Genomic DNA, 22921 nt, shown 5'->3' on the forward strand with positions numbered 1-22921 from the left:
AATGGAATGGCAGTTATGTTTGCAGGAACCTTATAGCTACCGTTTTTATGTTTTAACTAAAAGCAGCTTTCTTGAAGAAGTATAATAAAGAAATTCTTGGGTTACTCTTAAAATTGCTGGAACCATTTAGTATTTAATATACGTGCAGAGAACATAGACATTCTGCACACATGTGCACACACACACACACACACGCACACACATCACATAACCTTCTCTATAGCATTTTAGGGTAATGATTTTTTGTGTGGGGGTTGTTCAAGGCAGGGTTTCTCTGTGGCTTTGGAGGCTGTCCTGAAACTAGCTCTTGTAGACCAGGCTGACCTTGAACTCACAGAGATCTGCCTACCTCTGCCTCCTGAGTGTGCACTACCACCACCTGGTCTGAAGGTAGTGATAGTTTGCTAATAATATTGATATAATTTTATGTCCTCATTCTTATGGACATAGATGTGATGTTTAAACATTTCAGCATAGGAAAACTAAATTTAAATGAAGATTTTTGTAGTTACTTAGAACTTCTCACTTCAGTGTAGTTCTTTGGTGCTGCATTCTAGAAGGAACAGTAGAAAGAAGGGAGACAGAGAAAATAAAATCTCGCAAATTTCCATACAATAAACTTGTTATTAAATGTAATTAACAAATTTATTTCCAAATTTCACTTGGTTGGGGCTTTTTTCCAGCTGTTTTGTTTGGAAAATAAGCCATTCTCTCCAATTTTTAAAAATTCTGGATTGTTACAACATTGAAAAAAAAGAACCTCGAAATATACACATTATCTTATCTATTTCCCTTTCCTATATGTTTAGTGTATACAAAATCGGAGGAGAAGTTCCACAACAACCCACCTTTAACCAAGAAGATATTTACAATTTATAGATGTAGGGAGAAAAAATAGGTGTCTGTGAGTTTTGTATCGTGTGTGTGTGTGTGTGTGTGTGTGCTTTTTTCTGTTTTGATTTTATGTCAGTTTTTTTATTAAAAATAGGAAGAACATTAAGTTTGCTGGGTAACGATGAGAATCTGTGAAGAGTTGGAAGAGGAGAATGAATGAGAATGCTCTGTACTAAAAAGGAAAAATAGATTAACAACTATAGGAGATAAATGCCGCTTCCATGCTTTTGCTTTTGACAATATTTGTGGTTTAGTTATTTTAATTTAAGCAAATTGACAGGAAAGCAAAGCAGCTTACCTTCATATTTGCTTATAGCAAGTAATAGACTAAGAGGCATTCAAGATGGAAGAATACATTCTACTTTGGCAGCAGTGTACGCATGGTCACATTTTATGAGCAACTGTACAAGCTAAAGTAGACAGTTATGTGAACAGAATTCATGGCTGCTTTCAGGAGACACATTTTTAAGCAGGATATTGAAAAAAAGGTCCATTGATCAGCTTCTGCCTTTTTATATGATGATGTCAGCAACTGATGTTACTGTGATAATGCTGCAATATTTTCATCACAAAGAAAAACTCATATCCAAATCTTTAATAAGTGAATGAGCAAAAAGTGTCCTGCATAGATTCGCTGGCTCCCAGTAACGTCTTCGTAGCTCCTCTCAGACAGTAAATATTGAGAATAAGATCGGAATGAATGTGATGTTGAATGGAAATTAATCGCTGAAGTTATTACTTATGGTGTCACACAATTCTACACGCAGGCTTTTCACACAAGGCTTTGAAGAGCCCTACAGGACCAACTGAATGTAATTGATACGGAATCGCTTCTGCACAACAGCTGTGGGAGCAAGGTGCTGCGGCTCATGCTTTAATCTACCTTTCTTTCTGAGTGTTTATTATGTTTTTGAATTTATTCTTTTGTAGATGTGGGAGCTATCATTTTTATGGAAATTAATCTTTTTAGAAGATTTGTCCTCTCTTTTTCAAACACTAATACATTCATTCAAGGGTCCTATTATTCACATCCAGCTGGCTTTTATCTGCTGATATTTACTTCAAAAAGCCAAGTTAAATGGTATCATAGATTAATTCTCAGGGCACCGGAAAGCTTTTTTGGAGAAAAACATGGTTCGGTAATTATGTGAAATATCATAATAAAAATCACAGAAAATGTCAGAAATGTGTTGTATCATCTGCCATAATAGGAACTTCAAAAAGTTGCTTCTTGAAACAGGGTACCTTGCTCCTGTCATAATGTTATATTTCGTTAACATTTTACATGTCGCAAAAGTTAGATTTGGAACTCAATGAACTATCATGAATTTGAGCTCTTTGTTTTTCCTTACACAAAGCAACGAAACTTCAAAAGGGGCTTATCCACTGTTATCTCTTACATAAATCAAACTAGAAATAAGACACATTTTACAATTCAATTTAAGATCCCACTGCGACAATAATGTTGCAAGCTGTGCATTTTGCAAAGTAATATAGTAATGTCTAGTTTGCATTTTTGAAAAACCAAATTAATCATACTTTATTGAGTACATTGGAGCAAACCTAAACTTTATTTATTATTAAAATCTTCTGCCATAAATACAAACTATATTTTATACATAAAGGACAAACTCATTTATTCATTAAGATAATTTGGATAAAACACTTGGCATATGCATTTTGTAGCTATAGAGGAAATGACATTTGCCATTCTGGTGGTTTAAATTTTTAAAACAGTCTACTGTAGTGAGCTACTTGAAAATTTATTTTCACACTCAATTTGTGCTAAGAATTAACACTTTCATATAAAAATAAAAGCCTTGAGAGTTTGAAAACAAAAGCCACTACAGTGAATTGTTTCCTGTAAGCATACATTTCATGAAAATTGAAAATATTGCATTTTATAGTATATGTAATCAACCTATAATAATATGATCATATAGAGGTGTTGATGAGAAAATTAAGTATCTACTAGTTCAGAAGTAAGGTATGTTTTGTTATATATATTTTCAGGCTGAAAAAACAATAATATCTGCTTGTGTGTATGGCTTTCAGTGAAAAAATTAATAGGTCGTATTGCACATGTATATATTTAGACATGAAATTAAAATTGTTGTATGATCATTTAAAACTAGAAGATACATGATATTTCAAATGGTCACTTTTTTGAGGAATTATTTTGAGAATTTTTTTCCTCCGGGGCTGTGGATTATAGTCTGGTTATCCTTTGCTAGAAGATCAATATAGGTTTGGCTGATTTCTATCTCATAGTATGTCCAGTGTGATCCAGACTCAACCAGTGTTTTTTCCAATTCACCATGGCAAGTCCATTGTTCTTTTATTTGTTCAGCTCTTATTGTGAGATCATTGATGAGATTGTATAAACATAGCTTTTTTCATTAATAGTGTTGATGGTTATTCTTCCTTGCCAAACTGACAGCATCTGTAATGAATGAACATCCAGATATGGAGGGATACCTGAAAGATATTTGTTCTGCTAATTTTGAAGTGAGTTAATCCACTTCTTGTCTGGAACTTTGATGTAGGAATACAAATACCCTTAATTCGTACCTTTAAACAGAAAGACACATAACTTTATCAGAATGGAGAGTTTGAAGCCACACCTTATGCTAGAAGATTATATAAGATAAGAAAATAAGAATACTTTTTCTCAATTCCTGTTTTTGGGTTCATTTCCTTGTTACCACATATGTTCATTGGAATGGGAGCCTATTTCTTTGGGATGTAGCATATATAAAAGTACATCTGAGATAATCAGCCTTGTGGACAAAGAAACTACTGTATTTATTTATGGATTTTCAGTGACACCGAACCATTGTTGGATTAGCTTGACATCATTCTGTGATTAGTTACATACTCATGTATGCGTGTATGTATGCATGTATGTATGTATGTATGTATGTATATATATATTTCGGTTATACTACAGGACATTAACAAATGTAACAGGAGACAAAACCTCACAACAAATACCCACTCTTCTGCCTCCTTTACCATTTATACTCCTCTTCAAATGTGATGCTTGAGCCTCATATGCATGAGTGTTTTACAGATGAATCCACTGGACTTGGGCTTCATTTTCATTAGTTATGGATTTTTTAGAGGTGTGTGTTAACAAAGGAAGTTTCCTGTTGAGGAGTAAAAACTTAGATCACAAGAAGGCAAAAAGAAATATGTTTAGTTATCTGTTAGAGATTTAGTGAGGTGGTCCTTCATTGTTGTCCAAAAGATTCATGTCTTTAACAGCACCAGTATGTAGCTAGATTTCCAGTAACAGCCATTGCTTCTCTTTTGTAAACTGGGTCTTAAGTTCATTGAGTGTGGTGTTGGTTAATGTTGTATGATATTTTGCTTGTGTTCTGACAAGTAAATCTTGCTGAGAAATCAGACGGCAGAGCTAGCCACTATTGAACCAGCGAGGGCAGGCTGTGGTGGCACATACATTTAGTCCCAGCAATTCAGAGGATGAAGCAGGGATATCATGAGTTCAAGGCATCTCTGGGTGACAAGTGATTGAACCAGTCTAAAAGGGAAACAGGCCAGGCTATGTTAGGGTTTGCTCACAACATTAATCCTGATGAATGAGAAGAGGAAACAAGAAGACTGGGAGTTCAAGGACACTCTGAATTTCAGGAGATTGAAACAGTGGGAAAGGGAAACAGCATTGCAGTGCTGGTTCAAGTCTTTACTCCCAGCATTAGGAAGGGGAGACAAGATGACAAAGTGGGTTGAGATAAGGATCGTGAACTGGAAGGGGTGCTGCCAAATTGAAAAGTGAGACAGGAGTCTCTGATATCTGTTTTCCCTAAGCATGTTCTTCAAGGGAAGGGTAGTAACCACTCTTTTGCTCTCCGATGATGTGTTTAACATTGCGAAAAATAAACATTATTTGAGATGCTGCAAGATAGTTAAATGCACTTTAAATTGAATAGAAATGACAATGTTAAAGTACATCTCCAAATTTAACTTTGTTATAATAGACTAAAGTTTGTCTTTTTACATTCAATAGCCTTTAGTACTAAATCCTGAATTTTCAAAGAGTATTCTCAATTTATCATCCTCAATTTTGACTCTCAGAGAAGGTCTAAAAAGTACCCCCTGCTGAATCTGTGAAACACTATAGCTCTTTAGTAAGACTTCTTCTTCACAGACTTTAGATACTGCAAAGCTATTCCTCTTTATCTAGAAAGATTTTCCTCTTCATAAGAAAGTCCCAAATAAACTCCAGTTTGTTTTCTTTTTATTTTAGAGAAAATAAACTCTACTGCATATCGGTAAATAGCTTAGAAGCCAGTCAAACCTTGAAAAGAACAGATGAGTAACTCTTGTATCATCACACCGAACCTAGTCATGTCTTGCTCAGGAAGCCAATTTGTTTTTCAGCGATCTTCTTTGAAGAAAGTAGTAGTAAAGAACACATCTTGCTCCATCCCACTTGGCCAATTTTCTAGTACCATGATGTATGAGATTCATGAGACATGCCCTGGTCATATCAATGTCATTGTGGTGGATGACAGACCCTGGGATGTTTGGTCCTGTCGATGAGCCTTGTCTGACTATCTGATCTATCACTTTAATCTTCTCTGTCTTCTGCCTAAAACGATGACCAAACTCATCACCTTGACACCCAAGAGCCTTCATAATCTGGCCCTTGTCTACCTCACTCTGACTTCTGAGGCATTCCTAATGTGTGATGGCTCCTCCATTCACTTGAGTTTCCCAGATCTCATCCAGAAACCCCAATTATGTGTTTGACACTTTGCTCAGGCCAGGCATTTCTGAAAGCAAAATATGCTCTGACATGCAATAGAATACATTTAGGGACAGTGGTCAGTCCAATATATTCCTAAGGCCAGCCTTTTCCCTACAAAGCCGTGCGATATTAAACATTTAAACATACAGAACCTGTTTTCTTCCTCCTGTTAATAATCATAGTGCTATCACATCGGAATACATTTCATTGTTTTGTTTTGCAATACGTCTTCCACGGACCTTCATGTAGATGTAATATATAAAAACCCAAATATGTATTTGTTCATGGTTAATATCTTGGCACACACTGCAAACTTACTCAGTATATTTCTTCTTTGCATGTGAGTGTGTGTGTGTGTGTGTGTGTGTGTGTGTGTGTGTTTGTATGCTTGTGTGTATGGTGTATACCTACTCAAATAAGGGTGTATGCATGTGTGTCAGTTCATGGACATGTGTGTACCCATGTCAAAGATTGATGATCGGTGCTTTTTTTCTGAATTTCTTTTCATCTTATATATTTAAGTAAGGCCTCTTACTTGCCATTTCAGCTAATCTAGGTAGCCAAATTGCCCCCAATAAAACCAATCTTTTCCTCTCAGGATCTGACATCGTTAGCTGGCTGACGCACCTGGCCAGCATATAAGTGTATTCAGGATAATTGTTTCCTAATGACAGAGTAAGAAGCTATACAGGTAGACTGGTTGGGATGTGGGGATGTTCTGAGCAGACTTGTGGAGTGCACCACACATAATATAAACCCACAAACATATTTGGGTTCACGCTGAAGATCAGAAAAGCAAAGCAGCCAGCCACTAGCTCTTACCTCTAATTAAGCCTGAAAGGGCTGTCCTCTCCTCAGCATGATTGGAGAATGAATCTCTGAGACTGACGACTGAATGCCCCACTTCTATGGTATATACTTCTCTAGAGCTGGAATTAAAACTGTGGGATTCCAAGTGCTGATATTTCCTTTGTGTGAACTGTTTCTCTTTTAGATTGGTTCACTCCAATGTAACCCTGGGTGACCTTGAGCTCACAGAGATTCATCTGTCTTTTTGTCCTGAATACTGGGGTTAAAGGTGTGTGCCACATCTGTCTGGCTCGATGGCTGTGACTAGCTTTGCATTTTGGTCTCTAGTGGCTTTATTAAATCATAAAAAAAAAAACATACCACCACAGTGGAGGGGAACTGTAATCATAATATAGGGTATAGACATTCAATAATAAATAGACAGACATATATGTAATATATAAATTATTAAAACTACAAAGAGGCATTTGAGATTACAACTAGCCCCTCAAGCTTACATGGCCCACACTTTACACACTGTACCAAACCCAATGCTATATTTTTTATCTACTTTTCTCTTTGTATCTGTCTAGTATTTATGCATACTTGCTCTCTACTTGTTGTACAGAATATGCCAGAATGAGCACATGTGTGGTTCCATTGTGTATTGTGATACACTATTGATCAAGGAGTGGCAGAAAATCTGTGTGCTACTATTTATGACTTTCAAACTCGCTTCTGAGTCATTGACTAGTATGCTGGAGTTATTTTCTTCCTCTTTGTTTACAAGGTCCTCAAAATTCAGAGATAGCTTAGACTTGGGATAAACTATAATGTAAAAAATTTGAAAACCTCTTAGTTATATCATTCAAAATTGAAAAATACATGAATGTTAGCAAAATGATTTCCAAAATTTTTCTACACATAGAAAGATATTTGAGGTAATTAAAAATGAGCAGACATTGAAGTTCAGTTCTGTTCAGTATATAGCTGGCATGTACAAGAACCTGGGTAAAATTTCCACCATCACAACAACAATAGTGATCAATCTTGTAGTCTAAATAATGATATAGTCATTGTGAGTTTAAAATAGTCCTATGGAAAGCACCTAAAATTGTACTTTTAAGACAGAAACATTAAAGTCAAATTATTTTCTATAAGTGCTTATGGATGTGTATAACACAATTATGTATTTTTGGCAGTTGGCTTAAATATAATGAGTGAAATGCTTTTCATATGCTTTATTGTGAAGATTAGCTATATACAGGAAGCTCAGAAAAAAATTTAAAAATGCAACAAGAAAAAGGACATAAACAATTTCAGGACTGATTATTTTACCCATAAGATGTTCCTAAGTATAACATGTTTTAAATTAATTGAATATTTATATGTATATCTATATCTATACACAGTTGTTGAAATAATAAAAGTTTTTAAAAGAGATTTTAGTTAAGAGAAACATTTGTTGGCTCTAGACTGATAGCTCAGCTGTTAGATTATTTGCCTAATTGAACAGGTCCCTGGGTCTGAGTCTTAGCATCATATAGCTCAGGTATGTTGGCACATACATGTAAATTTAACACTTGGGAAGCAAGTAGATGAGCAGTTGGAGAACATCCCTGCCAGTCTGTAATTCATGAAAACTTGTTCTAAAACCCACTAAAGCCACCTACAGAATCAGCAAAGGAATAGCATTTACTGCACATTGAACTATGGTTATTTTTCCATGTGGCTTCTATGGGTGTGCATAACACAATTATGTATTTTGGCAGCTTCAGGCAAAAGGAAATATCTGTTCATACTGCAGCCCGGATATGAGGATGTTAGAACATGTGGGTCCTAGAACAAGCCAATGGTAAAAATGGCACAACACTTTCATTAAATAATAAAATTAGGACAGATTTTGTAATCACAGGAAGAAAAGATCATATTTTGTCTATGAAAGATTCATTTTCACAGTCCTGTAGTTATTAATTGCTAAATGCTTAGGATTCCTACAATAAACCAATTCCATTTTCAATAGACTTCTTTTTATCTAAATGGGACATAGTTTTATTGTTATTGTTTTTCATTGTAAACAGGTTTTTATTAATAACTTATTTATTGACACTTAGGGAGTTTCATATCACGCATCCCAATTCTGTTCACCTTCTGGTCCCCCCACCCTCCCCTCATCCCTGCCATGTACCCCCACATAAGCAAACAAAAACACCCCCCAACCTAAAATAAAACAAACAAAAACTCAAAACAAATACAAAACAAAACCACAGCAACAGAAAAATCTCTTTGCTTCTCCTTTCCTACTTCTCTAATATCTCTTCATTCATCCTGGTAGCAATGGAAGCTTAGGTATGCCGTATAATATACCTCTTTGTCCCATCAGTTTTACTAATAAATGTCTTTTACAATGAGTCACTGGTCTGGTTCAAGGTATCTGGTTTCTGTACACCATTACCACTGGGTCCTCTCCAGAACTCCTCTGGGATATTCTGTGACTGCCACTAGTCTTGGAGATCTTGCAGATATCTCTTTCACCAGCTAGTCTGTTCACCAGCTCCAGCAGGTATTAGTCAGGTAGATGCTAGGGAGGGTCAACCCAAGGCCCAGTTGTAGGCCTAGATAGTAGCCAAGCTGGTCAGTCTGGGCCCCTGGGCCCACTGACCTGGTGTGAGTGGGCATGTGGTGAGGGGTGGGGGCCATGTCTCCAGCATGCAGGGGCCAATTATTTTGCTGGAGTGTCCCGTGATAGTCAAGGTCAGTTTGCCTAGGGCCAGTGAAGGGTGTGACTGGTTCAGTAGGGTCCTCTGATTTCATCTCTCATGGTTCCCAGTGCATCCTGAGGTGACACAGACTACATACATCCACATATACCCTAACTGTAGTCAGGTGACTTCTTAAAATATTTCAAATATTTGATATCTGTTTTATTTAAACATGATTTTGCTATGTAGCTAAGGTTGGACCTGAAGCCCAGGTTACTCTCAAAACTTTGGTCCCACTGTCTTACCTCTCAAAGTACTATGACAAAAGGTCTGCATCAACATCTTCATCATAGCATTTTCCATTTGAATATTACTGTGAAAAAACTGTTGGGGACTGGAAAATGTGACTGACTTATCCAGATACTCTTCTTGTGGATATTCTATTATTTTAATAGACCTTCAATTGGTATGCAGAGTTTGACTCTGGTAGTATTGGTATGGGGCAGGTAATTTCCTTCTTTGTACCATTTGCTCTTCACATATGGTTTCCATAACCAGTTAATTGTAAAATAAAATATGGGGTATTTAAATCTTACTTTATACTAAACAATGGCTATTGATACTGTCAGAAAGTTAATCCTCATTTAAACATTGTCAAGCTCCTTTTCTTATTCTGTTTTGTATTTCATTTGAAGAGTTTTTATACATTTCAACTGCAGAATTTCATTCCTACAAAAGCATATTGAAACCATTTATTCTTGAGATGAAAATAGGAGTAGTATTCTAGTTGGGAATTATCCATTTAATTTGCATTCTTCTTAAGTGTTTTCCTATTGTCACTGAGTAAAACTGTATTTGTCATTTTGACCTTGAAAATATCCTCACTTTCCTGCCCATGAGAAGATTATGAAAATGGTGAACACAATGTCTTCACAGTATGTAATTGAAGTATGTGGTGAATGTTTTGGTTTCCTTTAAACAGCAGCTTTCAACAAATCTGACCTCTGCATGTAACATGAACTAATGCTAACGTTATTTCAGGAGTCCTGAAAATGTGTTGAGTTCCTCTATACCACATGTAGCCTCCCCCAGAAAGCATTTTATCTCCAGTATTCTGAAGGGACAGCCTTTAAGTTACTGGGCAGCATAAGCAAGTACTATATTATAAGATGGATGAATGCTGCCTGATCATGGTACATTTAACTGTGTATGTTTGCCCAGTCTGCCTACTTTAAGTAGTAGTTAAGAATACTAAAATTTCTAGTCTAATCTGATGCTATGAATTGATTCATTAACTGAGAGTCCAATAAATACAGACATTCACTTATGACATTAATCTTAATAGAACCATTAATCGAGTGTTCAATGAATATTAAACATTAGTGTATTTATGTTATCTTAATGAAACATCTTAATTTAGAAGATGTAGGGAAACACAGATGTAATAAAATGCAATAACACATCCCCTTTTGCTTAGAATTTATGGTAACATATAGCTTTAATTCAATGGGAAACAAAATGGCTATTTGTTTAAACTTGATTGGCTTCTCCAGAAAGAAAACCCAACATACCCGTCCCGACATATATAAAGACTGTTTTGAAAATAATTCTCAATTCTCCTTTTTCACTCTCAGATTTATTTCTTTTTTCACAAAGTGTTTAAGGGTTTTTAACAATATGTGTTCTGATTTCATAATATTGGGAATAAAATTGAGGTCAATTAAATATTTTTTAAAACTACTGTTAATATGTTTACTTCAGAATTGATAATAACTAATTTTGGTTATTTGTGAGGCATGGTGGTACACACATTTAGTTCCAGCAATTGGAAGGCAGAAGCAGGTAGATCTCTGAGTTCCAGACAATCCAGGACTACATAATGAACTCTTTAAAAAATATTCATTTCGATAGTTACATATGTAAAATTAGTACATATCTTCATGGTCATCATCATCGTCTCATTAATGACGGCATCATACCTTTCTTTGCTAAACTATACTTACTGTCTCTGTTTGCATGTAAATCAAGTTTATTTCAAAACTATCATACAGACATCACGTATTTCTCCTTTTCTAACTTTACATTAAAAATGTATTGGTTATGATCATATATACAGGGAAACACAAGCCAACCATATCAAATTTATACAAGCTTCCAAATTTTGTACATTTTTCTTATAAATGGCCAATCATCAAAACTTCTAAGCAGAGGAGAGATCATGTTAAGATTTTGAACATTATAGTACAAATTTCAGCTCTTTCAAACTGATTACAGAAGCTCAGATAGTAAAAGAGTGGAGATAAATTACAGAGATTCAATCAACCAGACATAAAAAGGAATTGGACATCAGTGTAAAAGAGGAGGTGATAAGGATCGCCCTCTGTTTCTGGCCTAGACAACTAGCTGATACTATTGTTCTTTGAGCTTTACTTTGGTCTGTGAGGGAAATAAATCAATCCCGATAGGCATACATGTGAAAAGTATCACTATCGCTCCCATGGACATGCAGTCCCTTCTAGAACGGCGTTATGCTTTTTTGAATAACTATTTTAAGGCAAAAATGTATTTTTTAAAACTTAAATTTTGTATGAGGTAATGGAAATTAAAACTGATTTTATCTTGTCCTTGCCTTCAAAAAACAGTTATTGATACAAATTATAGTTGCACAAAATTATTGTATGACATGTCACTTATTAGACAGATTATAGGGAATACAAGTTTCACTGTTTTTGATATGATAGCAAAGCTAATGGAAATTGTAAAACTACTAAAAAGAAAAATTTCTAGTTCACTTGTTTGTTTCATGAAAATAGTCCATACCAAAATAGGAAAAGGAAGATATTCTTTGCCATTAGTATTTTAAAAGGTTAGAATATATATAGCTATACTATAATAAAATACTTTATTTTGAAGAACTGTGTAATTACATTTTAAATTGACAGCTTAGATATATACATGGTAAGGTCATTTGTATGTCATTGCCTGAAACAGAGTCCAGTTCAGCTGGAGAAATTAAACAAATCTGTTTTCAACATTATTTCCACAGAATAAAATCATTTGGCTCTTGTTTACAATAAGTTTATCCAAGATATTAACAAGATTCATAAGTTTAATAAATAGAAAAGCATTTAGCAACTCTTTCTTTCCCTGCATTGATTCCTGTGGAAATGCTTAATGACTCTAGCCTGAATTTGTTTGGCTTTGTTTTTGGGGATCTGTTTCATGTGGTTAACAGTGACAGTGTGGTGTTAATGAGTCCTACAACAGCAATAGCATCAAAAAGCAACCTGTTCTCCAATATAATTTACCCCTTTCTTCTGCACATATATTACCTAACCTTTTATCATGATAGTCATGGCTATGCTTCTTTTATTTTCACTTGCATCAAAATCTTCTGGAGTTAGGTATGAAAAAGGGAAATTATGTGTAGAACTGTACTTAGTATAAAAGAGTTTATTCTAATATTTCCCATGAGTTCAAATTCCTAGTAATTTAAATTTTTTTAAAATTATCTATTTTAACTTTCTTAATGCTTTTACTGGTTTCCATGACTTTCCAAAGGTTCTCAGCTCCATGGTCTAGAAATTAGTGTCACAAAGATGCTGTGACATAGCTGGGGTGTAGCTCAGTGGTATAGCACAGGTGAAGAAAGTCTCTGAGTTTGATCTCAAGTCTCACAAAAAGAATAAAAGTGATCCAGTTTAGAATATGCCCTTAATTATATTTCCAAGCTTTACATTGTACTTTGTGCATATATGATCTATAGTTATCCTTTGCCAAATAGTAATGTGAATATTAAAGACTGAAAAATGCTCATTATCATTGTATTTAAAGCAATTCATGGGTGTCAAAGCAAAATGCTAGATGATTACAGCACTTATGTGTTAAATCAAATGGACTCATCTGATAAATGATAGAGGGATAGGCAGAGAGAGATACTAGATAAATAGATGATAGACAGAGACAAAGAGAAACAGAGACAGAGAGAGAGAAGGAAGAACTGTTTTATGAATCCCATAATGACTATTTCTAAGTTTACATTAAAAAGCAGCATCACACAGAGTAGTTTGTGTGTCATTTTCAATTAAATTGAAACGTATCTACTGAAAAACAATTTATCTATTTCACTAATCTCTGAAGTAACAGCTGAATGTCCTTAGAACCTATAACTAGTGTTTGCTTTTACCTAGTAGCCAGGTTTTCACTGTCAGATCAAGCTGACATCCTCCTAAGTGGTCTCCAATGGTGTGCAGTAAGCACCCACTCTGAACATTACTTTCATTGTAAAAGAATCTTGACAATGTCAGGTTCCTTTCACAGTCTATCATTGTCACTCAGTAAGCAGTGCTGTGACTGTTAATCCCTTAGAGATTTGTCTCTTTTATCAGGGTCAACCTGTGGGAAATCAAAACAACTCATTCCACGTATAAAGGTATAAAGTATAATAATAGTCGAATATATTTTTATTAATTTTAATGCATAATAATATAAAGAAATATTTACAGGTCTCCATGAGTTCTGTTCAATTACTTTCTGTGTACTCTATTCAACACTCATTTGAAAATACTGTGGTCAAATGTTCTGTAATCTATTCATTACTTGGTATATATAAGAACGAAAGGAATAGATTAAATTATAAAATAATTATTTATAGTAGGATTATAAATGGTGTCATTCATTCATACACTCAATTTTTATGTTTATCAAAGAGAAATTAAACATATTTTTTCAAACACTTTCTATTTCCTGACCTGCCTGTTAATTGTGCTTCAAAGTCTGAGTTGATCATCTTTCTTTTTAGAGCGTGGAATATGGCTACATTATAAATCCCATTTTAAGAACATTTTACTAAAAATAAAATTAAATGAATAGAATGAACACTCCAAATTCAACACTTTATTTCAGAAAGGAACTGTAATATTAAATCATGGATGGAGACAGAAATTGAAAGTAAAATATTATCATTAATTTAAAAATTGAAAAAAACCAAATGTGACAATAGGTGTTCTTCATGGCACATATGGCTTGATCACTTGGTTTCATTATATAACAACTTCCTTTTTGCCTTTCTGTTAACAGCCCATACCTCCTTATACCTGCAATATCTAGCCTGTGTTCACTTGTGATCTGTCCAGGGTTGGGAGGAATACCTTTGATCAAGTTCAATATTATATTATTATTGATAATTCTAAATTATGAAAAACAGAGCAATATGAATTTTTTGAAGAGCTCATGAATACTTCCTTTGGGATTTACAATTTTATATCTTTGATTATTCTTTGAGTTATGAGTAAGTAGCTATCTCTTTCAAAATGCAAGGGCTGTATCAGAATCATTGTTTGTTTGCTTTTGGGGGGGTTGGTTTTTTGAGACAGGTATTGATTTGCAGGTTATCCTAGAACTTGCTCTGTAGTACAGGCTGGCCTCAAACTCATAGAGATCTGCCTGCTTCTGCCTCCCGAATTCTGGGATTAAAGGCGTGTGCCACCAATGCCCAACCAGTATCATCTTTTTATTTTGGCTTCCAGGAAAATAAACTCCTTCTAGAAAAACTGAATCAATTTCTTTTTATTTCTACTTCCTGCAAATAAAATGCTATCATTTTTCTACTTATTTTTTTGTTTTTTCCTCATGAATATTTATTCAAAAATATTCAGTAAAATAGTCACAAATCAAATACATCAAAAAGATCATCCACAATTATCAATAAGATTTATCCCAGAGATACAGGGATGGTTAAACATACAAAACTTTGTAAATGTAATCCACCACATCAGCTTAATGAAAAATTAAACACATAATTTTAGCATCGTATTAGATGCTAAAAATGCCTTTGACAAAATCTAACATGCCTTCATAAAATTTTTGGAAAAATCATGGATACAAGGGACATTTAAAGACAACAAAGGTAATTTAAAGCAAGTCTATAGGCAACATCAGAATAAATGGAGAGAAACAAAGCAATTCCACTAAAATCACTATCTACAAATCTATTAAATATAGTAATCAGAGTTCTAGCTAGAGCAATAAGACAATAAAAGAGGACAAAGGAGTTATAAATTGAAAAGGAAGAAGTCAATGTATTGCTATTTGCAGATGATATGACAGTATATATAAGCAACCCCAAAATTCTACCTTGGAACTCCTACAGTGATAGAAAACTTTAGCAAATTGGCTGGATATAAGCTTAACCAAAATATATCGGTAGCACTTTTATATATGAATGACAAACAGGCTGAGAAAGAAATCAGGGATAAAACACCCTTCACAATAGCCACATAACATAAAATATCTTGCTGTAATTCTAAGCAAGCAAGTGAAAAACTTGTATGATAATAAAATCAAATCTTTGAAGAAAGTAATTGGAGAAGATATCAGAAGATGGAATGATCTTCCATGCTCATGGTCTGGTAGAATTAACATAGTAAAGATAATCATCTGACCAAAAGAAATGGAGTGATTCACTACAATCCACATCAGAGTCCAATACAATTCTTTTTTTTTTTTTGGTTTGTATTGTTTTCCATTTTTTTATATCATTTTTTAGTCAGTGGGGAGGCCAGCATGGGACTGATCTGGACCCCCCCAAATGTGAGTGTCAGCGAGAAGGCCTGGGCAACCTATGGGGCCCTGAGCTGTGGATCAGTGTCTATCCCTGGTATACAAACAGTCTCCGTGTGCCTATAGCACAAGGAGGAATGCTCTCTCAGCCTGGACTCTTAGGGGAGTGCCTGGACCCTACCCAGAGTAAAATGACAGACTCTAGATATCCCCTATGTGGAAGGATTTGGCAATAGGGTGGGAGGGTGGGGGGCAAGGGGAGTGCAGGGGGAGGGGAGGGAGAGGGAACTGGGATTGACATGTAAAAGAAGCCATTTTTCTACTTATTAAAGCAATGCTTTTCCTTGTGGTCTTAAAAGTAATTATGAAAATATCAATGAAAATATTGGTTTGGAAGAGGGCAAACTTTGTAGAGTTCTCCCCCCACATGGAGAACTACAGGCAACTAAAGACTACTGGGAAAAGGAATATTAGCCCTTCCAGGACAATGCCCTTGTTGATCGCCCAGAGCAGAGGGTCAGCCTTGGAATCATAAACACACATACAGCAAAATTGAACTCAGTGGTTGTATGTGTATATGTGTATATGTGTGTGCTTGTGTATGCATAGACTTGCATAACAATAATAATCAGAGAAAAGGAGGGTATCTACCTGAGAGGTATAGGCACAGCAAAGATTTGAGAGAGGAGCTGGAAGGTGTTGGAGGGAAGGAGGAATCTGATGTAATTCTATTTCAAGTAAATATAATTTATAGTAATTATTAATTTAAAAAATTTGTGGATATGTAAAAACAAAGTGTGTGTATGTGTGTGTGTGCACACGCGTGCTCATTTACAGTGTTATAGATATTGTATGAGTTGAAAATACTTGAAATTATTTTACTAATTGTAGACATGTCTTGTTCTGTAGCGGCCTCTTTTCATTTCTCATTTGTTCATGCTAATGGAGAAGGAGTTTGCTATAAATAATGCAAAAATCACTTAGGCTTGACTTGGTTATATGTTGTATATTTTTCATCAGACTTAGTTCTTAATTGTTTGTTCTATTTATTACCTAAATGAGCTAACATCATGAGTATTTAACAAATGATGATTGGTGGAGATGGCTAAGAGCCCTCTATGTAGTGAGAAATTCAGTGTCACGTAAGAAACGTCTTGAGAAAAACACTTATATGGCATTCTGACAGCTCCCATACTAAGAATTTGACAGAGTAGGGTGCCACACAGATGGGAAAGTAAGTGTTATTTTTGCGCAGCTATTCAAGCAGAATTTATTTACCATTTTCCTTTCAAAGTTACTATCTTAAAATTTACATTTGCTATGATTTAAATATGTAAAACAAGGTGAGATTATTTGAGGTATTTTATCCTAGTATTCTCTTAATATGATGCCTTTATGCAGTTATATCACATTTTTCTGGAATAAATAAAAAACTCATGTGTAAGAGGAATAAGGTATATAAAATTCTTGAATATGAAAATGAACTTTTGAATCCGAGTGTGGGAGCATGTTGGAGACATAGCTTTTATGTGAGTCACTTCTGAATAAAGCTATAAACTTTTTAAAACTAAAAGCTGTTATGGTTTCTAGTAAAATAATAAAGATATCCATTTTAATTGATTCTTTTCATTGTTTAATAAAATTGCTTTGTTTGATTGCTGAAGATTTGAATTGAATTTTCATTACCCACTTCTGAACAATTTACTGAGATACAGACAGTATTGAACTAATGAGTTTGAATTTATATTGAACCTTAACTGTCTTCATGAAGTAAAAAGAAAAATATCATGGCAGTAACTAAGTCGTCTTCAGTAGAGATTTTAAAGCAAAGCTTTTAGCAGAGCGTAAGCATTAAATTAGAATTGTACCAACTTTGCTGTTTCTATGTATATGATGTTCTCATCTATTTTAAAATAAACTCATAAGGTAGCAAATAATTAAATGGCTGATTTTTATTTAAATGTTCTAGAGGAATATTAATGATGCCAAACTAATTTGAAGAATAATGCCAAACTAATTTGAAGACATGATTTATAAATCCTTCTAAGAAATCCTAACAAATTATCTCAAGACTTACATTCTTCTAGCATTGTCCTGAATATTGAAGTGACTGTACGACAATTGACGCTTAGCTTTGTCCATGATACTGATCCAATCCAACGTTTATGTTTCTTTTAGTTTGAAATCCACTAATGTATTCATTCTCATACTGTTGGTAATTTTCTTTGACTTTATCATGCTTTCTAAAGTGATATTTTGTGTTCTATGTTTATTGTCTAACCAAGTTCTGCTATTATGAATCCTTTTTTTAAAACTTGTGTTAGAATTAAGTCATGCACTTTAACTTAACATTTTCCATCTTACCATTTACTAAAAGTATAACTTTGCATTGTGTAATATTCATTCTACTTTGGTTCAAAGGAGAATTTGTTACATGACAAAGATAACTTACTATTGCGTTGGTTAGTTCAAACAGGATTAAACCTTATAAGCAGGTTAAATGTTTCAAAAACATTGCTTTGCTGAAATCTCACAACCTGTCTAAGAAATGAGAAAAGACACAGTTCAGGGAAAAAAAATTCTTACTTCAACCTGCTTCCCTTCGAATCCAATTGCTAATTCCCTTATGTTAAACCTCTTCAGATATCATTTAAAATTAGTGTTTGGATGATTTGGATTAATGTTATATCCAAATAATTTATATTCGTTCCCACAGGCAGCAGTGGTGGTTCCTGGGATAAGGAAACAATGGTCTCTTCCCCATGCCAGGGCTCTCAGGTTCCTGTTACACATGCCCGTATGCCTGCAGCATATAGCCTTCCAGTTAGCCATCCTCTCAGCCATCTTCAGCACAGCCACCTTCTGTCGAATGGTATGATGGCAATTTTTAGCACTAAAAGTGTAGTTTTAAAAGTTCTTTTCTTTAATCATTAGTAGGACGATAAAAGATATATTGCATTCACACAGCGAATTAATGAAAAGTATAGCATCTCTATACATTACTACATTGCCCAGAGGAATAATAAAGCCAAGAACAGAGTATTTATATTAAACATGCACATGCACACACACACACACACACACACACACACACACACACACGATGTGATGAACTATGGCACCAAGCTAGTTAGCTGTAAGCTTGATTTCCCTGTCATGAGTGAACATTACTCTATACAAATAAGCAAATAGTTTTCCTCTGCGTGTCGCTATTAGAATATTTTTCAATGGTTTCCCTCTTAATGACATGATATTGATGATTTTAACTGGAACACAGCAATGATGATCTGTGTTTTTTCTGGTTTTAGGACTGGAACTTCCTTTTATGATGATGCCCCACCCTCTAATTCCTGTAAGCCTACCTCCAGCATCTGTCACCATGGCCATGAGCCAGATGAACCACCTTAGCACCATCGCAAATATGGCGGCAGCAGCGCAAGTTCAGAGTCCTCCATCTAGGGTGGAGACATCAGTTATTAAGGTAGTGTCTCATCTTAAATTACCTTCACTTTGTCCATTTGTTCTATCGCCATAAGTAAATCTCACTCCTAATGTCTAAAGGATAGCAAATAGTATATGAAGGGGACAAAAACTACTCATAGTAATTAGTCACATGATGTGATATTTAAACCAACTTGAGAAACTTTAAATTCTTGCAAAAAGAACATAAGGGAGTAAGTTATATACTTCAACTTATCTGGACTCTTGCATGCACAGATGTTTGTATGTAGTTCTATCCATGGTGTTATAAGCTTTATAACACCAGACAAATGAGAGTAAAATTCTGCCACTTATTAAATGTACCACAATGGAAGTATAGATAAATCTTTCCCATTGTAGTCAACATCTAAAATATGAATTACACAGCATGGATGTATTATCTAAATAATGTAAAAATAATAGCTGAGTTTTTATAAATTTTACAATATCCTGTAAGAGACAGCAGTGTAATTATTATTTAAAGTGTATATGTGAGTATATTATGTATTTGTTGTATTCACTGTTTGTGTTCATTTAAGCATCTGGACATGTATGATATATTTTTCTTACTATTTTGCAACATATTTAGGTTGAGGTTATCAGATTGGATCAACAATAAGAAATAACAAAACAAGTTTTATAAATAGATCAAATTTTTGTAAATAAAGGATAATTCATGCCACATGGTCTTCGTTTAATATAATAATTACTTGTATTTTTTCTGCATATAGCACTTGAATCTAGGCAGTTGTGAAGTATATCCTGGACAAACAGTCTTTGTAGTACTGAGACAAAGTGGCATGCAACTGTAGTTCCAGTGTGATGTAGGCTGAGAAAGGAAACTCACTAGCTAGTGGCCAGAATGGACAACTACTGAGTGCAACTTTGTGTTAAAAATTAAAACACAAAAAGTAATACTGGAAGGATGTTAAGAACAAATTTACTGCCGGGCAGTGGTGGCACACGCTTTTAATCCCAGCACTCGGGAGGCAGAGGCAGGCGGATCTCTGTGAGTTCGAGGCCGGGCTGGACCGATAGCCTCTGAAACAATACAGAGAATCCCTGTCTCATAAAAACCAAAAAACAAACAAACAAACAAACAAAAAATAAATTTACTTAGTTAAAAACATTATTTTTCCTTTAAAACTGTTTCTGTTAACAATGACATATGTCTCATATCATTTTCAAAGTATAATTACAGATAAGGAGAGGAATAAAATCTCATTGCAAATACCAAGATCAACTACTAAAAATCACTCCCCGGGGGGAAGCCAGTGAGATGACATTTTCCTTAGAGAGGCCACTTGGAATGACATATTCTAAAACTGTGTTTGCACCCATAATGGCTTCAGAAGACCCTAAGTTATAAGATGATTTGTTACTCAAGGAATTTTTCTGTTATTACACTTAATATTTTGGAAAAATTTTAGCACTAAGAATATGACATTGAAGTGGCCCTTTAAAGGCATAAAAATTCTTCAAATAATTCTTATCCTTGTGGTAGATGCTATTTTAACATTTTTAAATGTACTAGTTTTAATTACAAGGTGTTATGGTTAGAAAATGGCTTAATGATAAGAGCATGCACTGCTCTTGCAGAAAACCCAAGTGTGGTTCCTAGCACCCACATGGGCAGTTTATAATTGCCTGTAACCCCATCTCCATGAGACCTGATACCTTCTTCTTGACTCTGGCTACACGTGCACTTTTACATACACTGACAGACACACATTTACATATGCACATAACTAATAATAAACTGTCATTATAAAAAGATTCTTTTATTCATTTATCAAAAATAGACCATATAGAATCATTTAATATCAGTATATAACTTTTAAATCTATATAACTTCTCATCTAGGTAAGGCATCAATAAAATGTGTACAGCAAAGACTTTTGTATTTAAAAGTGTATTTATAAATTATGAGATTATGCCTTATATATTTTGAATCCAAAAGCACAGAAGGATATCAGGAGACTTGGCTATTACTATTTTCGATATACACATAGTTGTCTGTATAACAACTCATGTTAATTGAAATTTATAATCTGGAAGCATCTTTTAACAATTCTATGTTTCTTTAAGTTGCTGTAAGTAGCAGGAAGAAGTTAAATTTCTTGAAGTGTCTTTAGTTATCAACACATAACTATATTGTTTATAACTCAGAAATATTTATGTTGTTTCTTGAACTAAGTTTCAGAATGCAGAGGAAGGAGATCTAGGAAGGAAGGAAATGTCCAAAAAGGGAATAATGCAGTAAAGAGCTTTATGTCTTCAAAAGCATGCCAACACCTACTAAGTCATACTGATCTTCCACTTCTTTGTCTCTTGGGACAAATATTTTCAGAAATTTGGCAGCAGACAGAGTTGAGGAAGTTTTGGATCATGGTATAAATCTTGTTGGTAATAAGGACATGAGAAACATTGCTGTAGTTGAGATTGATTACAGAGAGCAGACAATTCTCACTGCACTATCAAAGGGCCGACCAACTGGCTTTTAGTAATGCTGACAAACACATCTGCATGGGTCTCCTTTCTTACCAGACAGCATTTACTTTGCATTTGAAACATTGACATGCTAAGTGACAGAGCCAGGTTTTCAGATAATAACCAAAGCATTTGAGTTTGGTATTAGTATACTCCATAGCTTAAATCTTGTTTAGTAAACTTACTTTGTCTATGCTAATTAAATGTAGTTTAGGGCAGTTGTATTTTTTCCAAAGAAAATGGCTGACTGAGATGTCACATTGAACGTAATGGGCCCCTGAGTATAATTAGAGTAGTGTCTGTGAGTTGAATTGTTTGACAAGGTTCTAAACGTGAAGGCCAGTTGAAAGTATAATGCTGAATACCGAAGCCTCATATGGAGAGAAAGAGCTTCTGAAGAGAAAGTAGAGCTGTGAAAAACGTCCACATGCTTAATAAATTGCTCATATTTTACAAGTGATGGCAGGGAATAAGACGAAACAAAACTAACGGAGAATGGAAAAAAACTCTGTTGTAAAAAACAAAAGTGAAAATTTGCATCTTAGGTAAATATATTACAAAAATATTCCTCTCTCACTTAGTTTTGTAAAATAAAACACCCCGATACTTTTTTCAATGACATCCTGATTGCTGCACTCAAATTGGACCTAAGTTTCTACCTATGAGTTGCTGATTCTGGGAAAGTCTATCTGTTGTTATTGTTACTAATATGGGCTTTGAATAGAAATGCTTTTCTGTATTTAAGTGATTAAAAGTAAAAGATCATTTTTATAATATTGATGAAAATTAAATAAAGCTGATTTTTAATTTTTAGAAATAAAGGTCTTTTGGGGAAGACATACCCACATTATTTAAAATTTGAATAATGTCTATGACTGCTTTCAAGTACAAAGGCAGCATTAGGTAAAACTTGTTGTCAGTGGATAAGAATGCAACAGTTCAGCTGGCAGATTGCTTGCCTAGCATGACAGAAGTGACTTGTCTAGAACAACACTCCCAAACATGCAAACATGCACACATACACACACACACACACACACACACACACACATACACACACACACAGTGCTATCTGACCCTTAATAAAAACAGTTTGTCTCTATATTAGATGTCTGATGAATCTTACCTTCTTGTTTATAATTATAGCAGCTCAGAAATAAAATAAATTAAACTGAAACACTGTAGAGATACATAGAGGAAAAGTTAAAACTATTGAGGATACAGAATTGGA

The 22921-nt window shown here is 34.5% G+C and overlaps 1 protein-coding gene across 2 annotated transcripts in view; it reads left to right on the forward strand.

The window, feature by feature from the left end:
- Dach1 (dachshund family transcription factor 1) overlaps window positions 1-22921 on the forward strand; it is a 378008-nt gene that overhangs the window by 232813 nt on the left and 122274 nt on the right. The window contains exons 4-5 of one of the 2 annotated variants that reach the window (XM_040753525.1): window positions 18437-18592; window positions 19029-19201. In XM_040753525.1, the coding sequence (XP_040609459.1) occupies window positions 18437-18592; window positions 19029-19201 (329 nt within the window). The remainder of the gene's footprint in view (window positions 1-18436; window positions 18593-19028; window positions 19202-22921) is intronic. The other variant, XM_040753457.1, reaches the window with a different exon arrangement.

The sequence above is a fragment of the Mesocricetus auratus genome, unplaced genomic scaffold (genome assembly GCF_017639785.1).
Source record: "Mesocricetus auratus isolate SY011 unplaced genomic scaffold, BCM_Maur_2.0 Super-Scaffold_2245, whole genome shotgun sequence".
NCBI lineage: Eukaryota > Metazoa > Chordata > Mammalia > Rodentia > Cricetidae > Mesocricetus > Mesocricetus auratus.